Source organism: Chroicocephalus ridibundus, chromosome 7 (genome assembly GCF_963924245.1).
Source record: "Chroicocephalus ridibundus chromosome 7, bChrRid1.1, whole genome shotgun sequence".
Classification (NCBI taxonomy): Eukaryota; Metazoa; Chordata; class Aves; order Charadriiformes; family Laridae; genus Chroicocephalus; species Chroicocephalus ridibundus.
In genome coordinates, this window is record NC_086290.1 from 24,528,226 (window position 1) to 24,549,646 (window position 21,421).

The 21,421-nt window shown below is 38.0% G+C and overlaps 1 protein-coding gene across 10 annotated transcripts in view; it reads left to right on the top strand.

Moving 5' to 3' along the window:
* MYO3B (myosin IIIB) overlaps window positions 1-21,421 on the top strand; it is a 209,054-nt gene that overhangs the window by 73,626 nt on the left and 114,007 nt on the right. For all 10 annotated transcript variants that reach the window (XR_010072054.1, XM_063341942.1, XM_063341945.1 and 7 more), the window contains one exon: window positions 13,320-13,475. Coding sequence is in view for 9 of the 10 variants with exons in the window: in XM_063341942.1 (XP_063198012.1) it covers window positions 13,320-13,475 (156 nt within the window). In the remaining variant the exon portion in view is untranslated. The remainder of the gene's footprint in view (window positions 1-13,319; window positions 13,476-21,421) is intronic.

The following is a 21,421-nucleotide window of genomic DNA, read 5'->3' on the forward strand; positions in this document are numbered from 1 at the left end:
AAGCAGAATTTGTTTTATGGAGTTGTTGCTTGTGCAGATTTTTAACTTCAGTTTTCTTTTCGTAGACTCTAGACCATGCTTCGCTTTTTGAAAGCTGTACAGCACAGTTTGATCTTCTTATGTAATTTTTTTCACAGCTTCTCTGAACTCCTTAGTTGATTTCCTTCTTGGCTTTGATAGACGTGGGACAGGTTTATAAATATACCTGATTTCGTTGATGGTTTTGCAGGGAAATTTTGCGTCAAGGAGAAAAAAAGCGTTAGTGCAAATGACTGCCGGTCAACTTAATATAAGAAGTTGAAAGACAAGAAAGAAAATAATTGCCTTTTTCCACTGTACTAATATTCAGTAGGTTATAAACCCACTATATGTAACTGAGCACTAGTTGTACCAAGGGTGTAATGTGTTACCCAGATGGTACCAACTTTCTGGATGTGGCTGTTACTGAAGTAAAATATGCTTTTGCTTTCCTTTTTTCTTTTTACAGTGAAACTAAGAAATCTCAATTTAGTAGTTGCTAGCATTATATACAAAAATCTTACAGAAACTCTTGAGTGATTTTTAGGGTTCTTCAGGATTCCATTGTAACCTGTCACAGCCTAAACTGTGTAACATGGAGCATAATATTATCAGACCCTTGGGACGTTTACACTGTGCACATAACCAAATACTTTGAACGCCGCTCCTCAGTATTGACTTTTCAAGACAGGTTTGAAAATATACACATCTGCATTTTGAATCTGTTCTGTTCTTTAATGTATCTAGTTACTTGAGGAGTACAATATCCCTACCTGGTACCTTTTTCAGTCAGTTGTGTAGTAGTATCTTCCCATTTTAGGAGAAGTTAAAAATAGAAAGAATAATGCAAATTTTATTAATATTCCATGAAAAATATTCTTATTTTTTATGCTGATCTTTAATCAAGCAGGAAGTTGAGGTACACTGTAGTGGTTGGCCCACAGAGGAAGGCTGTTGCTGTTATTACTGCAATGTAACTCAGAATCTCTTCCAGTGTAGGTAGTAGAAGTATCTTCCTCTAGAGCAGATTTACCCAAGTTCTGTTTCTCCATAATGCGTGTCCTTGTTTACACAGCAGTGTACATTGTGATCTATGGCAGAATCGGTGTTTAATCACAAAAATCACTGGGTGGTGGATGAATTCCATTCTATTACAGAGAAACAGTGTTTTCACACTATTTATGGACAGTAGCTTATATTCTGGGGGACTCTAGAACTGGTGGGTTATATTCCACTTGTGCTTTAGAGAGTCAGTGCACCTGGTAAATAAGATTACATTCCTTTCTCAGAAACATTGTGCATTAGCCTTCAGCATTGTTATACAGGTTTTTCTGTCTTGGTATCTTCCTTTTTTGAAGTCCCTGCTGAGCTTGAGAACAATACAAAAAACTGAGTGTAACATTTCTTAGCATTTGTTCAGTCCTTTAGTTCAGCATGAACTGTTCATAAGAGAAGTCAGACATAGTACTTTATGGCTGTGCTTGTTTTTAATCTTATCGTTTGGGGTTTTGATATCTTCAAATTGTATGTTTTTAATAACATTGATTTTTAATAACTTTTGCTTAATTACTTCCTCTGACCAGCTACATCTGCAGGTTCTTAAATCTCGCTTTTCATTTTTACAGTAAGACACACAATGAAGTAAGGAACTAAGCTTATATGCAATCTCTTAAAATGGAGAAATGCAACAATTGTAATAAATACGCTGGTTTTATAGCTACCTTTAAGAGAACACCGAAATGGAATTCTGTGTGACATTGCTTCATTCTCGGGCATGTGTTGTTATGATGCAGAGGTTACAAGATGTTTTTATGGAGGCTTGGATTTACATTAGTGGATTTTCTATAAAAAAATAAATAATGAAACATTGGATCATATAACTGCAAACCTTTTAGCCATCACTGATAATTGGTTCATTTATATGCATTAGTTATGCATTTGTGGATGCCCACCTTGTGACAGCTTAGTTATGATAAATTAAAAGCAGTGATTGTATAAATTCCATACTGCCTTTTATCCATATGTTAGGACCTTGCCTGATGTTTCTGTCACCCTTGTGATGAGTGGTTAGTCTTCGAATAATTTCATTATCTACCTCCTTCCTGATGGCTAACATCATTTGCATAACAAGCTTATCTGGTTCAAGCTGTGGGCCAGACCTTCATACTGACAAAACCCAAGCAAGCGGCTTTGGCAAAGCATACTTTTGACTTCAGTCAGTTTACACGATAATTTTATTTATGCCAAGATTGCCAAACCTGGTCATTGTAGCTTTTTTTCACCTTCCATTCTCGTTCCTTGAAATGCCACTGTCTCGAGGCATTTCTCTTATAAGAGTTCTCTCATGTATTATAGTGACCCACAACATGCCTGAGCTGGGAGTTTCAATGCACTTTTGCAGGTAACTCTTTAAACTATTAAAATAGTAATAATGTATTTTTCAGAAATTAAGTCTGTATTTTTAACTATGGTTCTGCTGCCCCAAGAGATACAATTTTGCAGTAGCATTTTAAAGTCAGATGCATTATTTACAAAATCTGAGTGGAGAGAGGGTCGAGATAGTTCTCAGCTTGGTGAACGTACGTTTCTTTTTCCGGCATTGTTGACCTTGACTTGACATGAAGACTGTAATGTGTTGTCCTCAGAAGGATTTTTACAATGAGATAGCTAAGCTGAGTTAGATATTTAAAAAAAAAAAAATACAGACAAGACACAATTTCAGCCAAGCCTGGTAGCAGCCTAATTTTGTATTTGACATCTACTGAGATACACACAGCACATACATACTTTTAAAAGGTCAGTAAAATTCTATACATGCCTACTTATCTGTACTCCTTAATTGTCCATTAAGAACTTGGCTGCTCCACTCATAATGTGAGAAAGAGTTAATTGTTTATTTTTAGCTGCATATTACTAGGGCCTACCATTCCTATAAGGCCATGTGAACAACCACATCAGTTGTTGGAGGATTAGCTTCTAAAACCAGTATACTTTTACCTATGGTTATTTCTGTGTTGAAATAACATACCAGTTTTGAAGAGCTCTCTCTATTCATTGCCTATGAATGTTTATGAAGCTTTTTTTCTTTTGATAGCTACAGCATAGATGACATTGCTCTCTATAGATAACAATTTGTGTCCACCACCATTTTAGACATACAGCGCTTCAGATTTTATTCATAAAATAATACAGGCTATGTGTTAAAATGAATTAAAAAAGCCCATTCAGTACAGTTATCTCACATGCTGCAAATAATTTTCTTGGCAGTTTAAACCTTGACTGATCTCTAGGGGTAAATAGAAGAGTTAATATGTTCTTGGAGCAGAAGGGTACAATAACCTTTATTTACATTACATCACAAAATGGTAATTTTAATTAAAATGAGCAATGGTATCTCCAGGGACAGACATTCTCCTTTTAAATTTATTTAACCAATGATTAGCTATTATGGTTCTTTGAATTAATTAGTCATTCTTGAGCTGAAGGGAATTAAAGAATTAAGAAATTCAGGAAGTACTGAAGTCAAAATGTGAAGTTACAGGATTTATGGTCACATTTATCATCAGAATACAACTTTTATTTTAGCAATGACATTGCATATACAATACAAATATAATTTTTAGTCTTGATAAACTTAATTTTTTGTACTCAATTTCAACACAGCCTCGCAAGCTGAATTTCACATTGATGAGTCTACATTCGGAGTTATTCCATTAATAGATCATCTAGATTATGTAGGTTTTAAGTGCTCCATTTAGATTTAACTTCTCTGAATGCAGATCAAATTTTTTCACAATCTAAGCAATTGTTTAGTGACATTCTGTTCATGTTACATAAAGAATGTTTTACTGTTTCTGTCACTGAGAACATGATATGCGTTTGACATAACTGATTAATTTCACAGTGTCTAAGAAGACAAAGAGGTTTGCAAATGTCAGAAAGATACAAATTGTCAATGTGTAAGGTTACCACCAAATCTGTAAGTTTTCGCCTTTTATTCATTAGTGTAGACTCTGAGAATCTGTCTACAGATGAACTTGAAATAACTAAATTGTAGTACCTGACAAAAGAACTCCACCACTTTTGAGTATTTCATGAGACATTTTTATACAGATGAATGGGCAAATATAATGGGTACAATTATCTTCAGCTTTCTAATGAGCAGGTGTAGTAAAAAACTGCAATTTTAGGTAAAGGTGAAAAACTCCCATGCAGGTCTGAAGTCGTGACCCTGTAAAGGATCGTGCTGGAGTTTATGAATGCCATAGTATCAAGATCTTTCACTCAGTAAACTGTTGAGTTCCTTACCACTAGTGATAAGCACTCATTCTTCCCTTGGTTCCCGTGGCTTGTGGGTTTAGTGGCTTGCTATTCTCAATTGTAAACACTAACAGTAGTAAGAATAGTGCAGTGAGAAAGATTTGTATCCATGGTGGAGTGACAAGCCTATCTGGGAAGCGTTGGCAATTCCAGGAATACTATGTTGCACAGAAGATTATAGTATCAGAGAGAGCATGTGAAGTAATCGTCTGATGAGACAAAGTTTCTCTACTCCCTTCTTCAAGCTCCTGTTTTCATTAAGAGCCAGTATTTCAGTTTCGTAAGTAGTCTGTGCCTATTGGTCTTTCACCAGGATGCTTTTAAAGCTTAATTGAAAGCTTAGGTGCTTCTGGAGCTCTAACTTTATTACCATCTATTGGAAGGAAAGCCTTTTGTAATACCTAATGTTTGCCACCTCTCTACTTTACTTGAAAGGAAATTTAAAGGCAGGATGTTACCACCTGTTACTACATGGGTTTCACTTCCATAATATTTAGTAAAAATAAAGACTGAGCATGGCAGAAGACTGAGGACAATAAGACAGAAGTGCTAGATGCAAACATTAAGGTGCAGGGTGGGAAGGAAAGAAGATGGCAGGAGCGGAGAGAAGTGCAATATATCTGTGCTGATCTTGTAGTAGGTTGGGTTTAGGGGTGGACTTACTCCTTCCAGTTAAGTTATTCTAGTTCTCAAAGAAGGGATGTGTTCCAGATGATCCACGTTTGTTTGGAATGCATTTTTGATGGTATGAAAGGCAGAAATAACAGAAATAGGAAAGCAGTAAAAATTGGAGTTGCAAAACATGTAAAACAAATAATAATCTAGCATTTCTGCCTGACAATAGTACCTTTGCATTCGACTGAAGCAACAATAGAATACTAACGCCTTATTCCTGACAGCAGATTTTTAAGTCATCTGTACTTATAGAATAGAGACGAGTTCAATTCCTTACTTTAAAACTGAAGAAACTGAGGTGAAGGGCATCTTGCTCAAAGTCACTCTATAATCAACAGCAGAGCTGGGAATGAAGCAGTCCGGCATACTTTTAGATTAAGGGAAGCTCCAGGAAGCATAGATGTGCCTTCTGTCCTTCTGTGGGCCATGAGGTACAAGTCGGTTCTGGCACACTGTAATGGGAAAAATGTTGTTATTGCCTGTGGATTCCCAACGAGTAGAACTAACTGGATCTCATCTGCCTGGGTGTTTGTGAGTTACTTCAAATGAAGACGTCACAGAGTGGCTGGATTTGGGGTTTCACAGCAGAGGGCATCAAGCAGTCAGCTTAATGGTGTATAAGTGAGAAGCTTTTCCCAGCTGCTCCGTGATTATGGCATAGTGGATCTACAGTTGCGTTTTTAGCGGCAGCCCTTATTTACCGGAAGATAGGAAAGAATGCAACAAACATCGAAGGAGGGAAAAATATCTCTGTCCTTAGCTGCCTTTCTGGCTCTGACATAAGATGTAAAAGAAAGAAACTGTGAGTATCAGATTATGCTTTCCTTATCTCCTACCTTCTCTATGCTCCAGCTGCCTCAAATCAGCTGCATGCTGTAGCGTCAAAGGGGGATGGATACCTAAGGGACAATGTTTGGCACAAATGCAAAACATACTGTTCCTAATAAAAAGCTCCAGTTGTAAAAGGTTCTGAAGGCTCTTTGTGTTCTTGGGTCTTCAAGGACAGGCCAAAGAAACACAGCAGACCCATTCTTGGTAAAAGGCTAGAAACACCCTAATTTCATCATACAATAAATAAATTAATTTGTTAGTTTTGCAGTGTGCCCTAGGCTTGTTCTGACTGAATTTCTGTTGTCTCTGGTAAAATTGTGAGGGTTTCAACATGACCAAAGTCTGACCCATTCTAAGAGCTGCAAGAGGTGCCACTCCATAGAGTTTCCATTGTTTGTTCTCTAAACCATGTATATGAGCCAGAATAAATTGTTGTGTCTGCTCAGTCCAAAGGAGGCTTGGAAACCTGTTGTCATTTTTGAAGCTTTAGAAGAGGTAAAGCTATTTACTACACCTAATTTTACAATTTCAGTGTGAGTGAACCTTTGTTAGGTTTCAGATGTGTGCTCTAAATTACACTATAAGGTGCTTGATGTTAAAAATTAAACTGCAGGAAGATTTATGAAGAAAACAGGTGCTGGTGGCATTTCAGTATTAGAGTATTTCTCTCATTGTTAGGGAAGATTAGTAATTTATAGCATTTGCTACAAAAAGGCAGATCAATAAAGATATAAATGTGTTCTGACCAACAGAGTTTATGTTATGCACGTGATGACTGACTACTTTGTCATAAATTCAGTCTTTCATCCTGATATCTGATTGTAGCAGAAGGAACAGTAAAATTCTTGTTATTTACCATGAGATGCTACTCAAGACAGGAGGCCTATTTAACCTATATACATACCCTTAGTGCTCAGCGTTTGTTTTTTCCAAAGGGGCAACTATATATAGTTCTGGAGATAAGGTTATTTATATCCTGTATGTCCTGTTGAATTAGGACTGAAAACAGAAACGCTGTTGGCAAAGCTGTCAGAGTTTTTTAGTTTACTTTTGCAAACGAGCGACCTGCAGCAGTGGGGGATGGTCAGGCCTGGGAACGGGAAGCAGGCAGGCTTCAGGGAAGCACGCATATCCCTGCATCATTATTACAAATGTAATTCATTAAATGTCTTTTCTTATCCACCTTTCTGTTGCCTATGACTGAGCAGTGTCTGCCACAGCTTCGTGTGGTACAGAGGAAGGAGGAACAGTCAGAGCGACGGATAGGAACAGAGCATTTTAACCAGTTAAAAACAATCTCGGAGATTGTTATTTTTCCTTCCTTGACTGGAAAGTTTCTGAACTCATGTACCTGGCCTAGATCATCTTGTTTGTCAGTGTCTGTCCTTCCATTTCTCTAAGCAGGGGGTCGACCTAGCTGGGGTCACGCTCTTGATTTCATAAATCTTCCACCACGAAACAACCTTCTGATGGAAGTAGCTGGCAAAGTATGGGGAAGAAAAAAAAAATATCTCAGAACTTAGAGACCTCCTTCTCCCTGCTTAGGGAGAGGATCAAGAGAATATGACCTTACTCTTTCTTGTCTTCCTCTGGGAAATCTCCGTTCTAGATCCCCAGCTGAGCCACCCCTACCTTTGGGGGCAAGCTGCTAACTGCTTTTTCTGGGATTGGGAGGAGAGGATCTCAGTACTTCAGGATAACCTGAAGTCCTGTTCAAGACGCTGGGTAGCTCTTCTGTCCTGATAGGAGAGTCCTGTATGCTTGGCAGCAGGTACTTTTGCAAGCAGTGAAGTATTTGGAGGGCAGGGGAGGGTGGTGTGGAGCTGTGCGAGGAGCAGGTGATGAGGAGAGACCCTGGTGGGCCAGGGAGTGGCAGAGAGAGAGGGACCAGAGGCATGGCAATGAGGACTTTATCTAACCATTTGTTGATCTGATTGGAGACTTTCTCTCTCTCTCACCAAAAGGCTGTTGTGTGGCTCTAATACAGAGTCTGATATACAGTCGTCATTTCTTCCAAATAACAACCTATGCATCATCTGTGCATGTAGATGGTAAACAGTGACTTGATGTCCGGTTGGATAGTTGGTTTATGAGACAAATGGAGTTCCAGGATTCCACTGCCAGCAGACGAGAAATCGTCGGAAAATGTAGCATTCACAAAATGTAATAATTGCAGAAAACATAGTACCGTACAAAATACAAAATAATCTAACTAAGCTATAAGGGTTGGACCTGCTTAGTTTCTTTATTTTTAAAGAAAGTACTCGTGGCCAAATAGATCATAACAGATCTGATGAAAGAGGGTTTCTGAAAGAAATAACTGCTGCTGCTCTACTTACGTTTAGCTGCAATACTGAATGACATTAGTAATTGTTTTCTATTTCTGAACACACAGGAGACTTAGACCTCCATTGCAGTTCTTCTGAAATCTATCTCTTTCCATTTATTCATTAGTAAATATTAGCTCATGAATGCTGATAAATAGCTCCCCTTTTCAGTCATCTGATTTGCTACTTGCAAAATGGCAGTTTACATTGTTGAGACCTAGCAATTCCAACAATGTTATCATCCAAGTGCAAGCAGCCAGTGAATTTTTAGAGGCTGTCTCAGGCGGGCCTGTGTGTATGGGAGTCTGCTCTTATCCCCTGCTAATAAATGCTTCATCTTTGCCCGTAATTGTGGCAGAATGGAAATGGTGCTTAGGAGCCTGGCTGCGAGATTGCAGCAAATGGCTGCAACCTATGTTTAATGTAGTGACGCTAATGAATTCTGAGAATTAATTTTCAGCTAAGAAAGCATGATGGAAGATACTAGAATTTCAAATTAGGTAATGGATTGACTTTCATCATGGCAAACATGTACAATGTTTGTTTCCTTTTCAATCTCTGCTTGCTTAGCCTTCATGTTATTTTAGATCTGAAAAACAGCACACCAAATATTGTCATATCTTCATCATACCTTATATGAAGCCCATCTTGTAGTAGATTTGCTAGTCAATTTGCTCAATGCAAGGCAGTCTAACCACTTCTTTTTTTTTTTTTTTAGTATAATTTCTACAGGCCAAACAAATTGGCTGAATTTGCAGGTGCAGCACATTTGTTGGTTTTATCTGTAATTGCAGCATGTTTGATGTTTGACAGAGCCTAAGCTAACTGTCCAGATTGGTCTTAAAGAAATGCTCAGATGAGCGCCTGAAGATGTTTTAGTTTTCTCCTTTTCTCAGAAGCAAATCCTTCAGTGATATGACTTCTTAATATTGTTTTTTACTTGCATAATGCATACACTGATTTCTGTTGGCTGCATTGAATAAGAATATTTTCTGGTAAGTGACATTATAAAAGCTGTTTTGTTACCTTTACTTTTCCTCTTTCGGATGTTAACATTGCTGGATGTTTTTTTGTATTAGTTCTTGATATTTTTTTTTCTGGCCTTTTTGTGAAATGCATCTCCTGACTGAATGTACCGGCAACGTTGGACTCAGGCACCCATATGATTAATTTTTCCACACATTATAGTTCTGTTTCAGGGTTCAGGTCAGTAGAAAACACTGCGATACTGCTCACCTTCACGTGGGCTTTAGCACTGTAAGAGCTGATATACTAGATTACATTATTTTTTTCTGAAGAGCAATATAGTGTCAATGCTGCTTCCAGTGGAGGAGATGATACCTTACTGAACGCCTTCTGTGACACTGTCAGTCTGACATGTCATTTTTCACTAGCACATAAGTGGTGGCCCAAGAAATGTTGTTTTACAGGTAACATTGACTAAGAACAGCAGCAGCACGCATTCAGTGTGGCACTAAAAACCACACAGTTGAAATGACAGGGTGTAGAAGCAGAGAATGTGAATATACCTCAAAATATGAATACGTCTTGTCTACATAGAGAGGAATTGGAACAAAGGAGTGCTCACCAAGAGGAGAAATGTAAGGACTATCTTTTCAATGTCACATGACAGCTCTCCATCCTGCACTCCATCTCGGCAGGCCTGGTGACACACCAAATTGGTACTGGGTATCTGAGTATGCGCTGAGCCCACGGTACCTACTGTGACTAAGCTGCTAGCCAGTTACGGCACTTAAACATAATAAGGAGTAGTTTCTAGAACTGACTGTGTCAACACTTCTGCTCTGTTTCAGAGCAAAAGGAGAGTGTAGATGCTATACGTGCTTCAGTTTCCTGTGGCCTGCCTGGTCTTTCTGCATCTGTGTTCCTAATGTGCTAGGAACTTGCCGTTTAACTTGATGGATTAAACCAACTTCAGTGGAGATGTCGTGTCAGTCTCTTCCCTGAACTGGAGTAGGTGTAGTCACACAAGAAGTTACAGGGAATTTAAGCAGCTGTCCCTCACCCTTGCACAGCTGGTAGTTAGTAGCTCTCTGCTTTGTTGTGGCATCTCAGTAACCATCTGAAAGGGATCTGTTCTTTTGAAATAGGCACAAACTTGGCACAACAGTAGGTGTGCTCTGTCTGAGCTTGGAACAGAGTCTTTGATCACAGAATCATGTGTATATCTTGTGTCATTAGTTTGGTCGTCTTACGAATTCATGAAGTTTTACTTGTGTTCCAAGTGAAATCCTAACTGACCACAGATTGCAAAAATACCCTACTACCAGAGAATGAAGGCTGCATGTAGATGACACCGTGCACAAACTTTGATAGTTGCAGAGCAGAAGAGTAGCCTGCATGCAGTGTGAAGAGTTAGCGGGGGATTGGCAGGAGTATGCAACAGAAGCAAAGGTAATCCTAAGGTAGTCTCCAAGACCGCCTCCCTGACAGAACTTCACTATGCTCGTTAAAACACCTGCCAGACCCAAACAGCTAGCATTTCAGGCACACAATAGAGAAGCTAAGAACTTTTTTCTAACATGTTTCCCATACGTCTCTTCTTGTTGGGCTTCCTTAATGAATGCAGTATCCTGGACATTTGGATGCTTCACCTAGGGGCCATCCATGTGGAAAAATACCTCTTGTAACTTCTGGATCTTGTCCATAGAGTGTATTTGTAGGTGCATTGTTCCAGAGCTCAGAGTAGGATTCATTTTAATAACTGCATACCAACAGGTAAAAGATTTGTATGTTCTTCATGCTTCTGGTAAACACAAGATATTCTGTCTGGAACTGTGCAGAATCCATTTAAACTCCAGCGTCGTTGTTATCTGAAAAGTAACTGCCACGGCATTAGGGCCTGTTGTGATAGGACATGGGGTAATGGTTTTAAACTAAAAGAGCGTAGATTCAGACTAGATATAAGGAAGAAATTTTTACAGTGAGGGTGATGAGACACTGGAACAGGTTGCCCAGACAGGTGCTAGATGCCCAGTTCCTGGAAGCATTCAAGGTCAGGTTGGACGGGGCTCTGATCAACAAGATCTAATTGAAGATGTCCCTGTCCATTGAAGGGGGGTTGGACTAGATGGCCTTTAAAGGTCCCTTCCACCCAAACCATTCTATGATTCTATAACATAGCTTCACTTGGATTGTTATATTACTGAAAAATTCCTGATATAATCAAATATAAATCAAATTTAAGAAAAATTTGTTATTAACAATATAGCATAAATATTATAAATTTGTAATTATTGTTAGTACGGTAAAAACCACATGCGTGAATGAGCTTTTCAGACTGAAATTTCCACTTCAGATACTTGCCATCAATCTGTGATTTTGTGTGCTGCATAGTTTTTTGTTGGTCTGTTTTGTGTTTTTTTTTTTTATCTCTGCCTTCCTGAATAATGTTATCTTTCTTTTCAAATGCTTTTTTCCTTTTTCTCAGGAAACATATAAATTTAACCAGGATTGGCATGGGCCATATTCTCTGTGCGGGTGTATTGACTTTTGAAAAACATGGATCACAAAAGGAGAAGTGTGTGTGTGTGTGTGTGGCTGTCAGAACCTGTTGAAAGCTAATGATGGATCTGTTCACGGGAGGGAAGGACTGGTACTTATAGCCTTGCACTCAGAGGGATGGAGATAAAGTAGGTTCTGTTACTTCCGTCTTTCTATCAGGAGGCTGCAGTTCTGGCCTAGAGCAACATTCACCAAAATAGTTACAAAACTGGTAGCACGTTTTACAGACTGTCTTTTCTGGACTATAGATGTACCAAGAAGAGGTTGGGAAAATGGTTTTCAGGAACCTAAAGCATTAAAGTTATGTTGGAAGGTATTTCGGGATCATTTTAAGACCAGACTTTAGGCTTCAGTAAAGTATTTGAGGTGAGGCTGAACTTTAATCATTTGCTAATCTGTTTGGTAGTATTTGAAATCAGTTAATGTGTGTGATTTATTTTTTTTTAGATGTAGTTTAAATTTTGCAAATAGTTATTGATACTGGTAGAATATAAATTATTCTAAAAGGTATTGAAGTTTCATTGAACTTTTGGCTAAACATAATCTTTATTTGTGATAATTTGCCATGTACTTTAGGTGTATCACTGAATACCAGCAAATCTGAGCTGTAATTGTGAAATATGTAATACGAATGCATCTCATCAAATAAACTCATCTTGGGCTATAATTTGCTGAAATGATAAGTGCTAGAAGGGAGATATGTACTGAATTGCAACATTTCTTTTTCACATTCTCAAATAATGTCAATATTGTTTGAGCAAGGTGAACAGAATACTTTAATATAAAGAATTAGAGGGTACTTTGAAGCAGTCTAATACTGTTAGATCATTCTTCTATTTGGAATGTATTATTTCAGCTTTATTGTACAGAAAAGAATTCAACTTTAATCATGGCTTCCTCAATTTTAAATCTCGATTATAGAAATGAACTTGATACTTTGTTTTATGCTAATTTAATAGCATGTATCTCTCCGCTTATTACTAGATCACCTGTTCCTGTCACAGACAAAACTTTGGTACCCTGGCTAGCATTTAATTCTGATTCATTCATTTCTCTTCCAGTCTGAATTATGTAGCTTTGCAGAATTTTCTCTGATTCTTGTGCTAACACCTTCTCATTGCAATACCTGAAACAGTCATTTTAAAAACAAAACAGAGCTCTACATTGAACTGTTCTGACTAGTGTCATATCACAGGTTTCACTTGTGGTTTTTGTTAGGCAGTATGCTGCAGTTCTTAGCCGAAACTCTCATCAGAGGATAGGTAGAAAATTAAAGCGAATTAAGTATTGTCTGTTCATCTTAGGTTATGTTTAAGGTACATTAACTGTACAGCACTTACAAGATACGATGCCATTTTCTCATAGTAAGCTAGTTACAGTTAAAAAGATAAATAAGCTCAAATTCATAGCCTTTATATTAGTATATTGTAGGGTGAATTCACTTAGTTAAGTATTTTATGCTAGATTTATTCCAGTGTAGAGAAAGAGTCTTGTTGCATACTGTGGAACTCAAATTTGTGGAAAAAGAAACTACTGTACAATAACAGCCACACAATAAGCCAACTCAAATCATGCTGTAATGAAAGATCATCATCTCCTGAGACCACTCTTTCTCTGTCACAGGTGTCTTATCAAGGATTTTGAGAAGCGTCCTTCAGTCACCCACCTTTTGGAGCATCCGTTTATTAAACAAGTACATGGTAAAGATATGTCTCTGCAAAAACAGCTGTCTGAGCTCATCCAAGAACAACAGCATCTAGGCTCTGTAGCCAAAACAAGGTACTGTATAACATATACACTGCAGCCCTCTTTCCCCACACTAATCCTGGAAGCACAGTTTGAAACTTTGAATGCACAGACATTGACTAGCAATTTGATTAGCAATAAGTGCTCCATGCCGTGTGAATGCAAGAGACATATTTTCCCATGAACACACTTTAAAGTAAAGATCAGCCATTATGCAACCTTCTCCTTAGCCTTCTTTCTCCCACTGAACTCTGTTCTCTGTGTATTCACTTTTGGCTCAGTCACAGAGATGCTAATAATTTCAGAATATTCTGGTTTGTGGAAATACATATTGGCATGATGAAAAATTATATCAGCTTTTGGTAGCAGATCTTTAAAAATACAACCGTGAACAATGAAGTGACTACTAGAAAAGGTTAAGAACAGAACACTTCAATATTTGCTGTTTGATTAGATACTGTAAGAAAGAAGGTTATTCGGTACTTAAAGTAATTGTTTTATCTGTAGTTTAATAGTAACTGCTGTTTTTCATTCAGCCTAGTAATTAATTTTAAAATGTGCTTAAAAAGCAATGAACGTTTATCAGTGGCAGTGGGATTCTTTTACTTTTGAGGCTGATTGTAAATATGCCTTAGTTTAGTTGTTGTCCAGAGGGTGGCAGAATTTCACTGTTTCAGAAGAGAATTAAATGCAAATGAACACACCTTCCCAAGCTCAGCAATCATTCTGTAATATGAAATTTGTCTAGAGCGAGATAGGCTCTGGCCCGTTATTATAAACAAACACCTACTAATGTTGATGAAGAAAATTAAATGTCATGATTCATAAGTCATAAACATGTATATACTTACATGCCATAAGATTCTGTAGCTTAAATGCTAAAAGCCTAAACAAAAATGTACAAGTTAAAATGAAGGAGTAGCTGTAATTACAGTTTCAAGGTGAAGTCGACTTCTGTGGAGGGTTTGTTTTTTTTTTTTCCTTTTCTGGAGAAATATACCAGGAAGTGCTTGCTGTGGGTGAGGGAGAAGTTTCTGCTGTATCTAGCCTCCTAAGTAGACCTCCCTCATGTAATACCTCATAGATCAGACTGCCTACAGCTGTGGGTTGGCTGGCCCAAAGGGTATCAGAGTTTTCCCAGCTGTTGACCAAATAGGTGATATAGACAGAGTGAAATGATCCATGTGCTAAGAGGAGCTCTGAAATTGATTCCTTGTGGCATTCCAATACATTCTTCTGGGATCTATCTCCATAATGTGGAGTGAGAAGGAATCAAGACCAAGACAGCATTTCTTTCCTCAAGCCTTTCCATATATTAACTGGGAGTGCTGTGACAAACAAGCTGCTGCACCTTATGCATGACTAGAATGTAGGAAGGATTTTGCTTCCCAGCGTTCCCAGTATTAATCAGTGCCCACCTAAAGGAATTTAACTCTTTGTCCATCCTGTCACCACCTAACCCATCTGAAATACTTTGTTTGCCAAGGGTGATTATTTGCAACTTGTGTGCAGTAGCACTTGCAGATTGCAGTGGCAATGGGGACTCTATTGCAGTGGGTTTAGGGCTAATCTTATTCTCCCTACCAGGCTAAGTTCTGTTATTGTCCCTGCTGCCCGCAAGTTTACCAACTGGTCCCAGGTTCCCTGTCCCAGATCATTATCTGACCCATCTTTCCCATCAGTCTCCATTCACTGGTCATTCTCTTTGTTCTTAAGGCTTTGTTCACCTGTTTGTCAGCTTCTTGTGTCTTCTTCCTCTACCGCTCCAGTAGCTTCCGTTTCTAATTTCCACCTTCTTCAGCAAGTACTAATCCAGGTTCTTCTATTTTTCCAGCCATTTCTCTGTTCTTGGTGTTCCTCCTCATCTGATAGTGTAGCTCACAGCCATCTTGTTTCTTATCACTGAATTCATCTTTCCCAGATGTTTCTTTTCTACTCCTAAAGCACTACTCTCTGTTTCTTTTCTACTCTTAAAGCTCTACTCCCAGCAGAATCTTTGTACCCATCTTGTTCTTCCCTGGGCTCTTGGTTTGCTTTTAGCCATGTGTCTGAATTAGATGGCTTCTTCCTCTACCAGTGAACGAGAAGAGCGGAGACACAATTAGGCTGCTGGAGAAATAGTCGTCTTTACCTTCACTTTGAAACCGGTGGACCTTGCTATTGGCTTCACTTTGAAGCCAATGGGCCCAACTGCTATTAAATGAGGTCTGATTGTTGTAGCCCTATACTGTGGTATCCTTACTTGTTCTTTGAAGCACCAGCCCACTTTGATCAGGGCTGAGAGCATGCTCAGTGAGGAAAAAATTTAGTGATTGTTCACCATTGAAATCTACAACATGTTGTTCAGTGAGGAGAAATAACTGGACTCCAGACGATCCAATGTGAATCAACAGAAGCCATTTATTAAGCACAGATCATCATCTTTTGTACCCTGTGTTGTAGCCGTACATGCCACTTGCTTATTTCTGATTAGCTCGTTACACTGTCCACGCGCTGTGCATGCAGTTCGTTCACACATCAGATTGGTTACAAGAATTCACATAGTAAATTGCTTAGTCATTAGCACAACATGTTTTCTACCTTCTCAGTTCCCATTTTTCCCATGTACTAATTCCATCTTCTACCACCTGTTTTGCTCTTAATCTAATCTCTCATAGTAGGGAGGCTGGCTCACATGGCCATTTTCTCTCAGATACATTCCTACAGTTCAGAATGATGAAGTGCTGATTTTCCAAAGATTTGAAACTTGAATAATTGGTACAAACTTTAATGAGATTGCAAAAGCATGTCCCTGCAAAATATCAAGTCTGTGGGCCAGTCAGTTAATATTGGACTACAAACATCAGATTATTACAAAAGAACCAGCCACCAGGAGCATCAAATTATAATTTTCCCCAGAGGCACAGACATAGTCTCATAATAGTAAAGAGGTTGGCTCTGTAATAGGGAGATAGTACCCCCTAGGAAAATTGGTACCAATTAAAAGCCTTTAAAAACTCTGTAATGCATTTAAAAAATAATTTTCCATACAGAATCTGACAGGCAGAAGAACACATGACCAGACGATACTGTAAAAAAATTTACTGGCATTCATTTGTGGTGATCTGTAGAGGTCATCTGAATGTATCGTCACCAATTCAAAGTACATAGGCCAATTAAAAACCCGTGTTGAGTAAAACTTTATATTGCACCATTGGATATATGCGCATGCTTTTTCTGTTTATTGATGTACATGTGACAGGTACAATGAAATGTGCATTAATTCCCTGGTGTTCAGAGATAAAGAAAAGTAGATGCCCGTTTTTAGGAGTACAACACCACTACACATCCATCATTTAAAAGATAAGTAAAAGAAAATGTTCTCCCGCTTATACTACCATAGAACTCTCAGAGCACAGGCTGAAAATTTCCAGAAACTGCAAAATCACTAGGATGCTGATGTTAACAGCATTCTACTGTGAGGGAACTCATGGAGTCACTGGTGATGATAACTGATCAGGAGGTATCCGGGTTTTGTCTCGTTTGAAAGTCTTCCAGCATCAGTGCTTTGAATCTACATCTCTTGATTCTTTACTGACTCAGCACCTGTGTTTTTTTAAATAGGATTCTCTTTCCAATTGAGCCATGCCAGTTTTGCCTGTTTTGGGACATCGCTTAAGGTCATTGTGCCTGAGAGCAAGCCTGCAGACTAGAAAGTCAGTACTACTGATTTAGAGGGTATGATAGAGAGACGTAGAGAGCTGATCTAGCAGTTCACTGCTACTGAAGAGAACTGAGTTCTTTCTCTCATTTTCCTACAGCTCCCAGGAACAAGCTCATAATGCTCTTTTTATTACAGCTCCAGTGATTGTCAAAACTTCCTGAGCTAGGGCTTCTAAAGTAAGAGATAGAAACTAAGGTGGCAGAACACACAGATAATTTTCTACTGTATTAGTGATTGAAGAGGGGGTGCCTCAACTGATATAGCTGGGGTAGAGGAGAGAATACTTCAGGTGACCAGGAACAAGGGGGAGAGGGGTAGAAAGAAGCAAGCTGTCCCCTTTTGGCAGAATCATCTGGGTCAACCTCTGGAGCCACAGACTTGAAATGTCTCCTCAATTCAGTTTCTTTCATTCTTCATTTATAAACATCTTTGCGTGCAGTATAGCTAGGCTTAACTTTAGCACAATTCTTCATACCTCTGAACTGAAGTGGAACTTAGTAGGCTCCTTTGAGCTCAGCAAAGTCAACCAACACACGCATTTGTTGCTATCATCAGTTTGTTGCTGACAGACTGAGTTTTGGCACTTTGCCGGGAGATAACTTAATAGAGCGCATTATACTCTATTATTTCCTTTAGGTTAGAAATTAGTAAGATAAAGAAAAGGTTTATGCTACTAAAAGATGACTTTAAAAATGGAAAATTTTTAACATGTCCTGCTTTTTTTACTTGAAAAGATGCTCTTTGAAGCTTTTTCATCAGCTTTATTTTTCCCTAAATTCTTTTCATCAGTGAGATGCAGATATCTTCTATCTTTATGCAAATAGGTGCTTTCAGTTTCAGAAAACCCAGCCAGAGTACCCCTCTTTCCACACTTGTAATGAGGAAGAAGGGGTTTTTTTCATCCCTTGGCATCTTTTAGACTGAAATCCCTGAGTTTTGCCATGGTCTTGAATGAAGTTGAAATTTCAGCATCAGCACTCCACTCCTGCATTGCCTGTTTCCTATACTCCCCTGGGGAAAAACTTTGTGAGAAAGTTCAATGTCACAGCTGCATAAGGATGACCTCTGGGTATTATCTTTATCTCTTCTCCATATCCCTTTTATAAACTATTAATTAATCGTGTGTATGTTTGGTCTGGTTTCTAACAATACCAGGACATAAATGTTAATTAACAACAATATACTTTTCATTAACAGCTTTGTTACAGAAGCAGTTGTGTGAGTTTAATTTTAAAAAGTGTATTCGGTGCTAAGTAGTTGACTTAGTCCACTAGTTCTATTTTTATAAAAGTTCTTTAATCCTTAAAAACTAGAAGTTAGTACATCAGAACATTGCTTCACGTATATTCCTTACAGCGAGGCTGATTTTTTTTCCCCCCATCTATTCTAAAGTCAAATAAATCATTACTTTTTAACACATGGATAGAGATTTGTAGTTCATATTGGGAGCTAGAGCACTGTTATTCCCATCAATATATAGCAGCCTCTAGGCAGGAAGCATTTCTTAAAATGAGAGAGGATGCTGTCACAGGCTCTCTCACTCAGCCTTTTTTTTTTAATTATTTTTTTACTTTACCAGTCCTGTACTCACACAAGGACTGTGAAATGCTTTCAGATTATTCAAATAGTGTCCTTGTGCATAACAACATTGTGAGAACAAGAAATGTAATTAATTCCTAAAGACTTGTACCTCAATGTAACATGAAATTGCAGAACTGGAAAAAAGTAGGAATCTAAAGTACAGTAAGGTGTGGACAACAGAACATGCAAACATTGGTCAGGAATGATAAACAGAATTATAAAAATGTTTTTGGTACAGTAATAATAACTCAGTGTTGATAAAGACTAATTCTGTATTCTTTAAGTGAAGAAAGGTATACAAGTCCAGTAGATAATAATCTTGCTGTATTTCAGGTATAAATTCTTCAAGATAGATATTCATGCAATTGCATGTCAGTAAAATACCAAGAAAGTTTAGGCAGCCTCTGAATTACAATACAAAAACATGATCGAGGTTTGTGTTTTATTCCTCATTTTCTCTCTGAATTACTATATGATCTCTGTTATATCACTTGCCCTCAGTGTTTCTCTGTTCCTCCACTTATGAAATGGCTATCAATAGCTTTATTTAATACATTATACCTACAAAAAGTAGATAGCAGTTTGTCTGAGGCAAGAACTTTCTTTTACTTGTTCTATAAAGCAGTATTATACCTTTGGTCACTGTAAACCTGTTGATGAAGAGAAACATGTGTAATGCCTGAAGCTCTAGCCATTTTTCCTTCCATTCTTTCTGCCCTACAGCATGGGAAGACTCCAGGCAAAGATACATTACAGATTATGGATATTGTTAATTCTCACTTAACAATTAACATTTACTGTTTGTGTAGATTATATTTTTGTTAAACAGTATTAGAAAGTTTTTGAGAATCCATTAAGGGAGAGAGCCACTCACTTTCCAAATATGCCTTTTGATCTCTTGAACTCATTTGTGCGGTCAGTTGCTTTTTTGATGCATAGTACAAGAGATTCCAACATCCAGGCTGATTGCTAGCCTGCTGAAGGAAGAAGTCAGAAAGGATTTAGAATGTTTCCTAAATATTCCTAATATTCCTAATTGTTAAATGGCTCATTGTGCTGTCTAAATTGGCAAAATGTACTGCAAGAAGTGGGCATGTTCTCTGGAGTTTGTTTAGAAACATCAAATATCCCTGTTTTTTTGTCCTTGTCGGGACTTAATCTAACTCTGGCAAAGCTGGCAGCTGCTTCAGTGTTGAAAAAGTTGAAAAACATATGTCAAAACTTCCAAAGTCCTTTAAGCTAGGCAATATCTCAAGTTCCCTAAGTAATGTTTAAAAACACCACGGAGCTTGTCGTGGAGACATTTAAGAGGGAGACTCAAGTTTGGAACCCCAGTATTCTCTGTCTATTGCCCCAGCCCTTCCTTGCATAAATTTTGATGATAAAATCTTTAGGAAGACTTCCTCAAAAAAGTAAACTTTCCATTTTATTCCATAAAACCCCAAAACGTAAAATATTTTAGTCGCTTGTGAGTAGAAGTAATTGAAAACTTGAGGATTTTTAGTGTTTAACTGAAGGTTTGAAAAGTACTGAGTATTAGCAAAACTGAATGAAATTAAAATGTTTTGGGTGGGTTTTTTTCTGCCTTTGAATGTACAACAATTAAGAAATTACCTGTTTATGAACAATCTTAAAATAACGGTTGCTCTACCCCGTATAGCATGCAGGAGAAAATCTAAAAAAGCGAAGTCGCAACAGCATGTGAGATGGAGAAATTAAAATGTATTAGCAGATCTACTAATTGTCTTTTGACTGTGGTGGAGGAGCAGAGCATCATGAGGAAAATACATGATTAAAAGCTTAGAATTGGAAAAAGGGAAGGAGAGCCTTCACAGAATGCATCCTAAAAGTTTTGCCCTTGGTAATATTCTTATAAGCCATCTTTCAAAATTTGAGATACTGTGGGTCCCCATGTGGCATTTGGCATTCTTTAGGGGGAGTTACCGTGGGGCAACTATATGAAATGCAATAGATAAGTCCATAGTAATTTTAAGGTAACAAAAATATTTAATAATCACCAGTTGCCATCTACCTTGATTTTGCTAGTCCTGTCTATGAAACGTTACAGTAGCTGATGTTGAGCAAAACCATGGTCTTCTATATTCCCTCAAGTGAGTAATTAACTCCTGGCCTGAAAATTCTATAATTGATTTGATGTTGAGAGTTAATGTTGATCAAGTATCAAATGGCTTTGGTTACATGGTTCAAAGTGGCAGTTTCCCAGTTATCAGCAGCTTTGAAGATGCCAACTCCAGAGGTGGCTTATTCTTCTCTTGGATGTTTTCCTACGTCTGGGTAACGTATGTTCCTGTCTGTAAATAGGCGTGTTCATAGGAATCAGCCAGAAGAGGTCTTCTACCAGCCTCTGGTTTCAGATTTTAAAAGAATGAAAAAACTTGAGCATTTGTGTGGATAAGGTTTTTAAAAAGTTCAGAGTTTACTGTTCTGGGTCACGCTGGGTCAATGTGCTACTGCTGGTCACCATTTAGAAGTTTGCTTCTGTAATGGGGAATAGACAGTTATGAAACCTTGCATTTTGAAGGATAAAATACAAATCCATACATCAGGAAGAATCAAACTTGGAGAAGTTTGGGGGGAAAAAAAAAAAAGAAAAAAGGAAAAAAAGAAAAAAGAAAACTAAGCATCTAATAGTTTGAGACGGGCAGGTATGTTCAGGCTACCTTGTCAGACATTA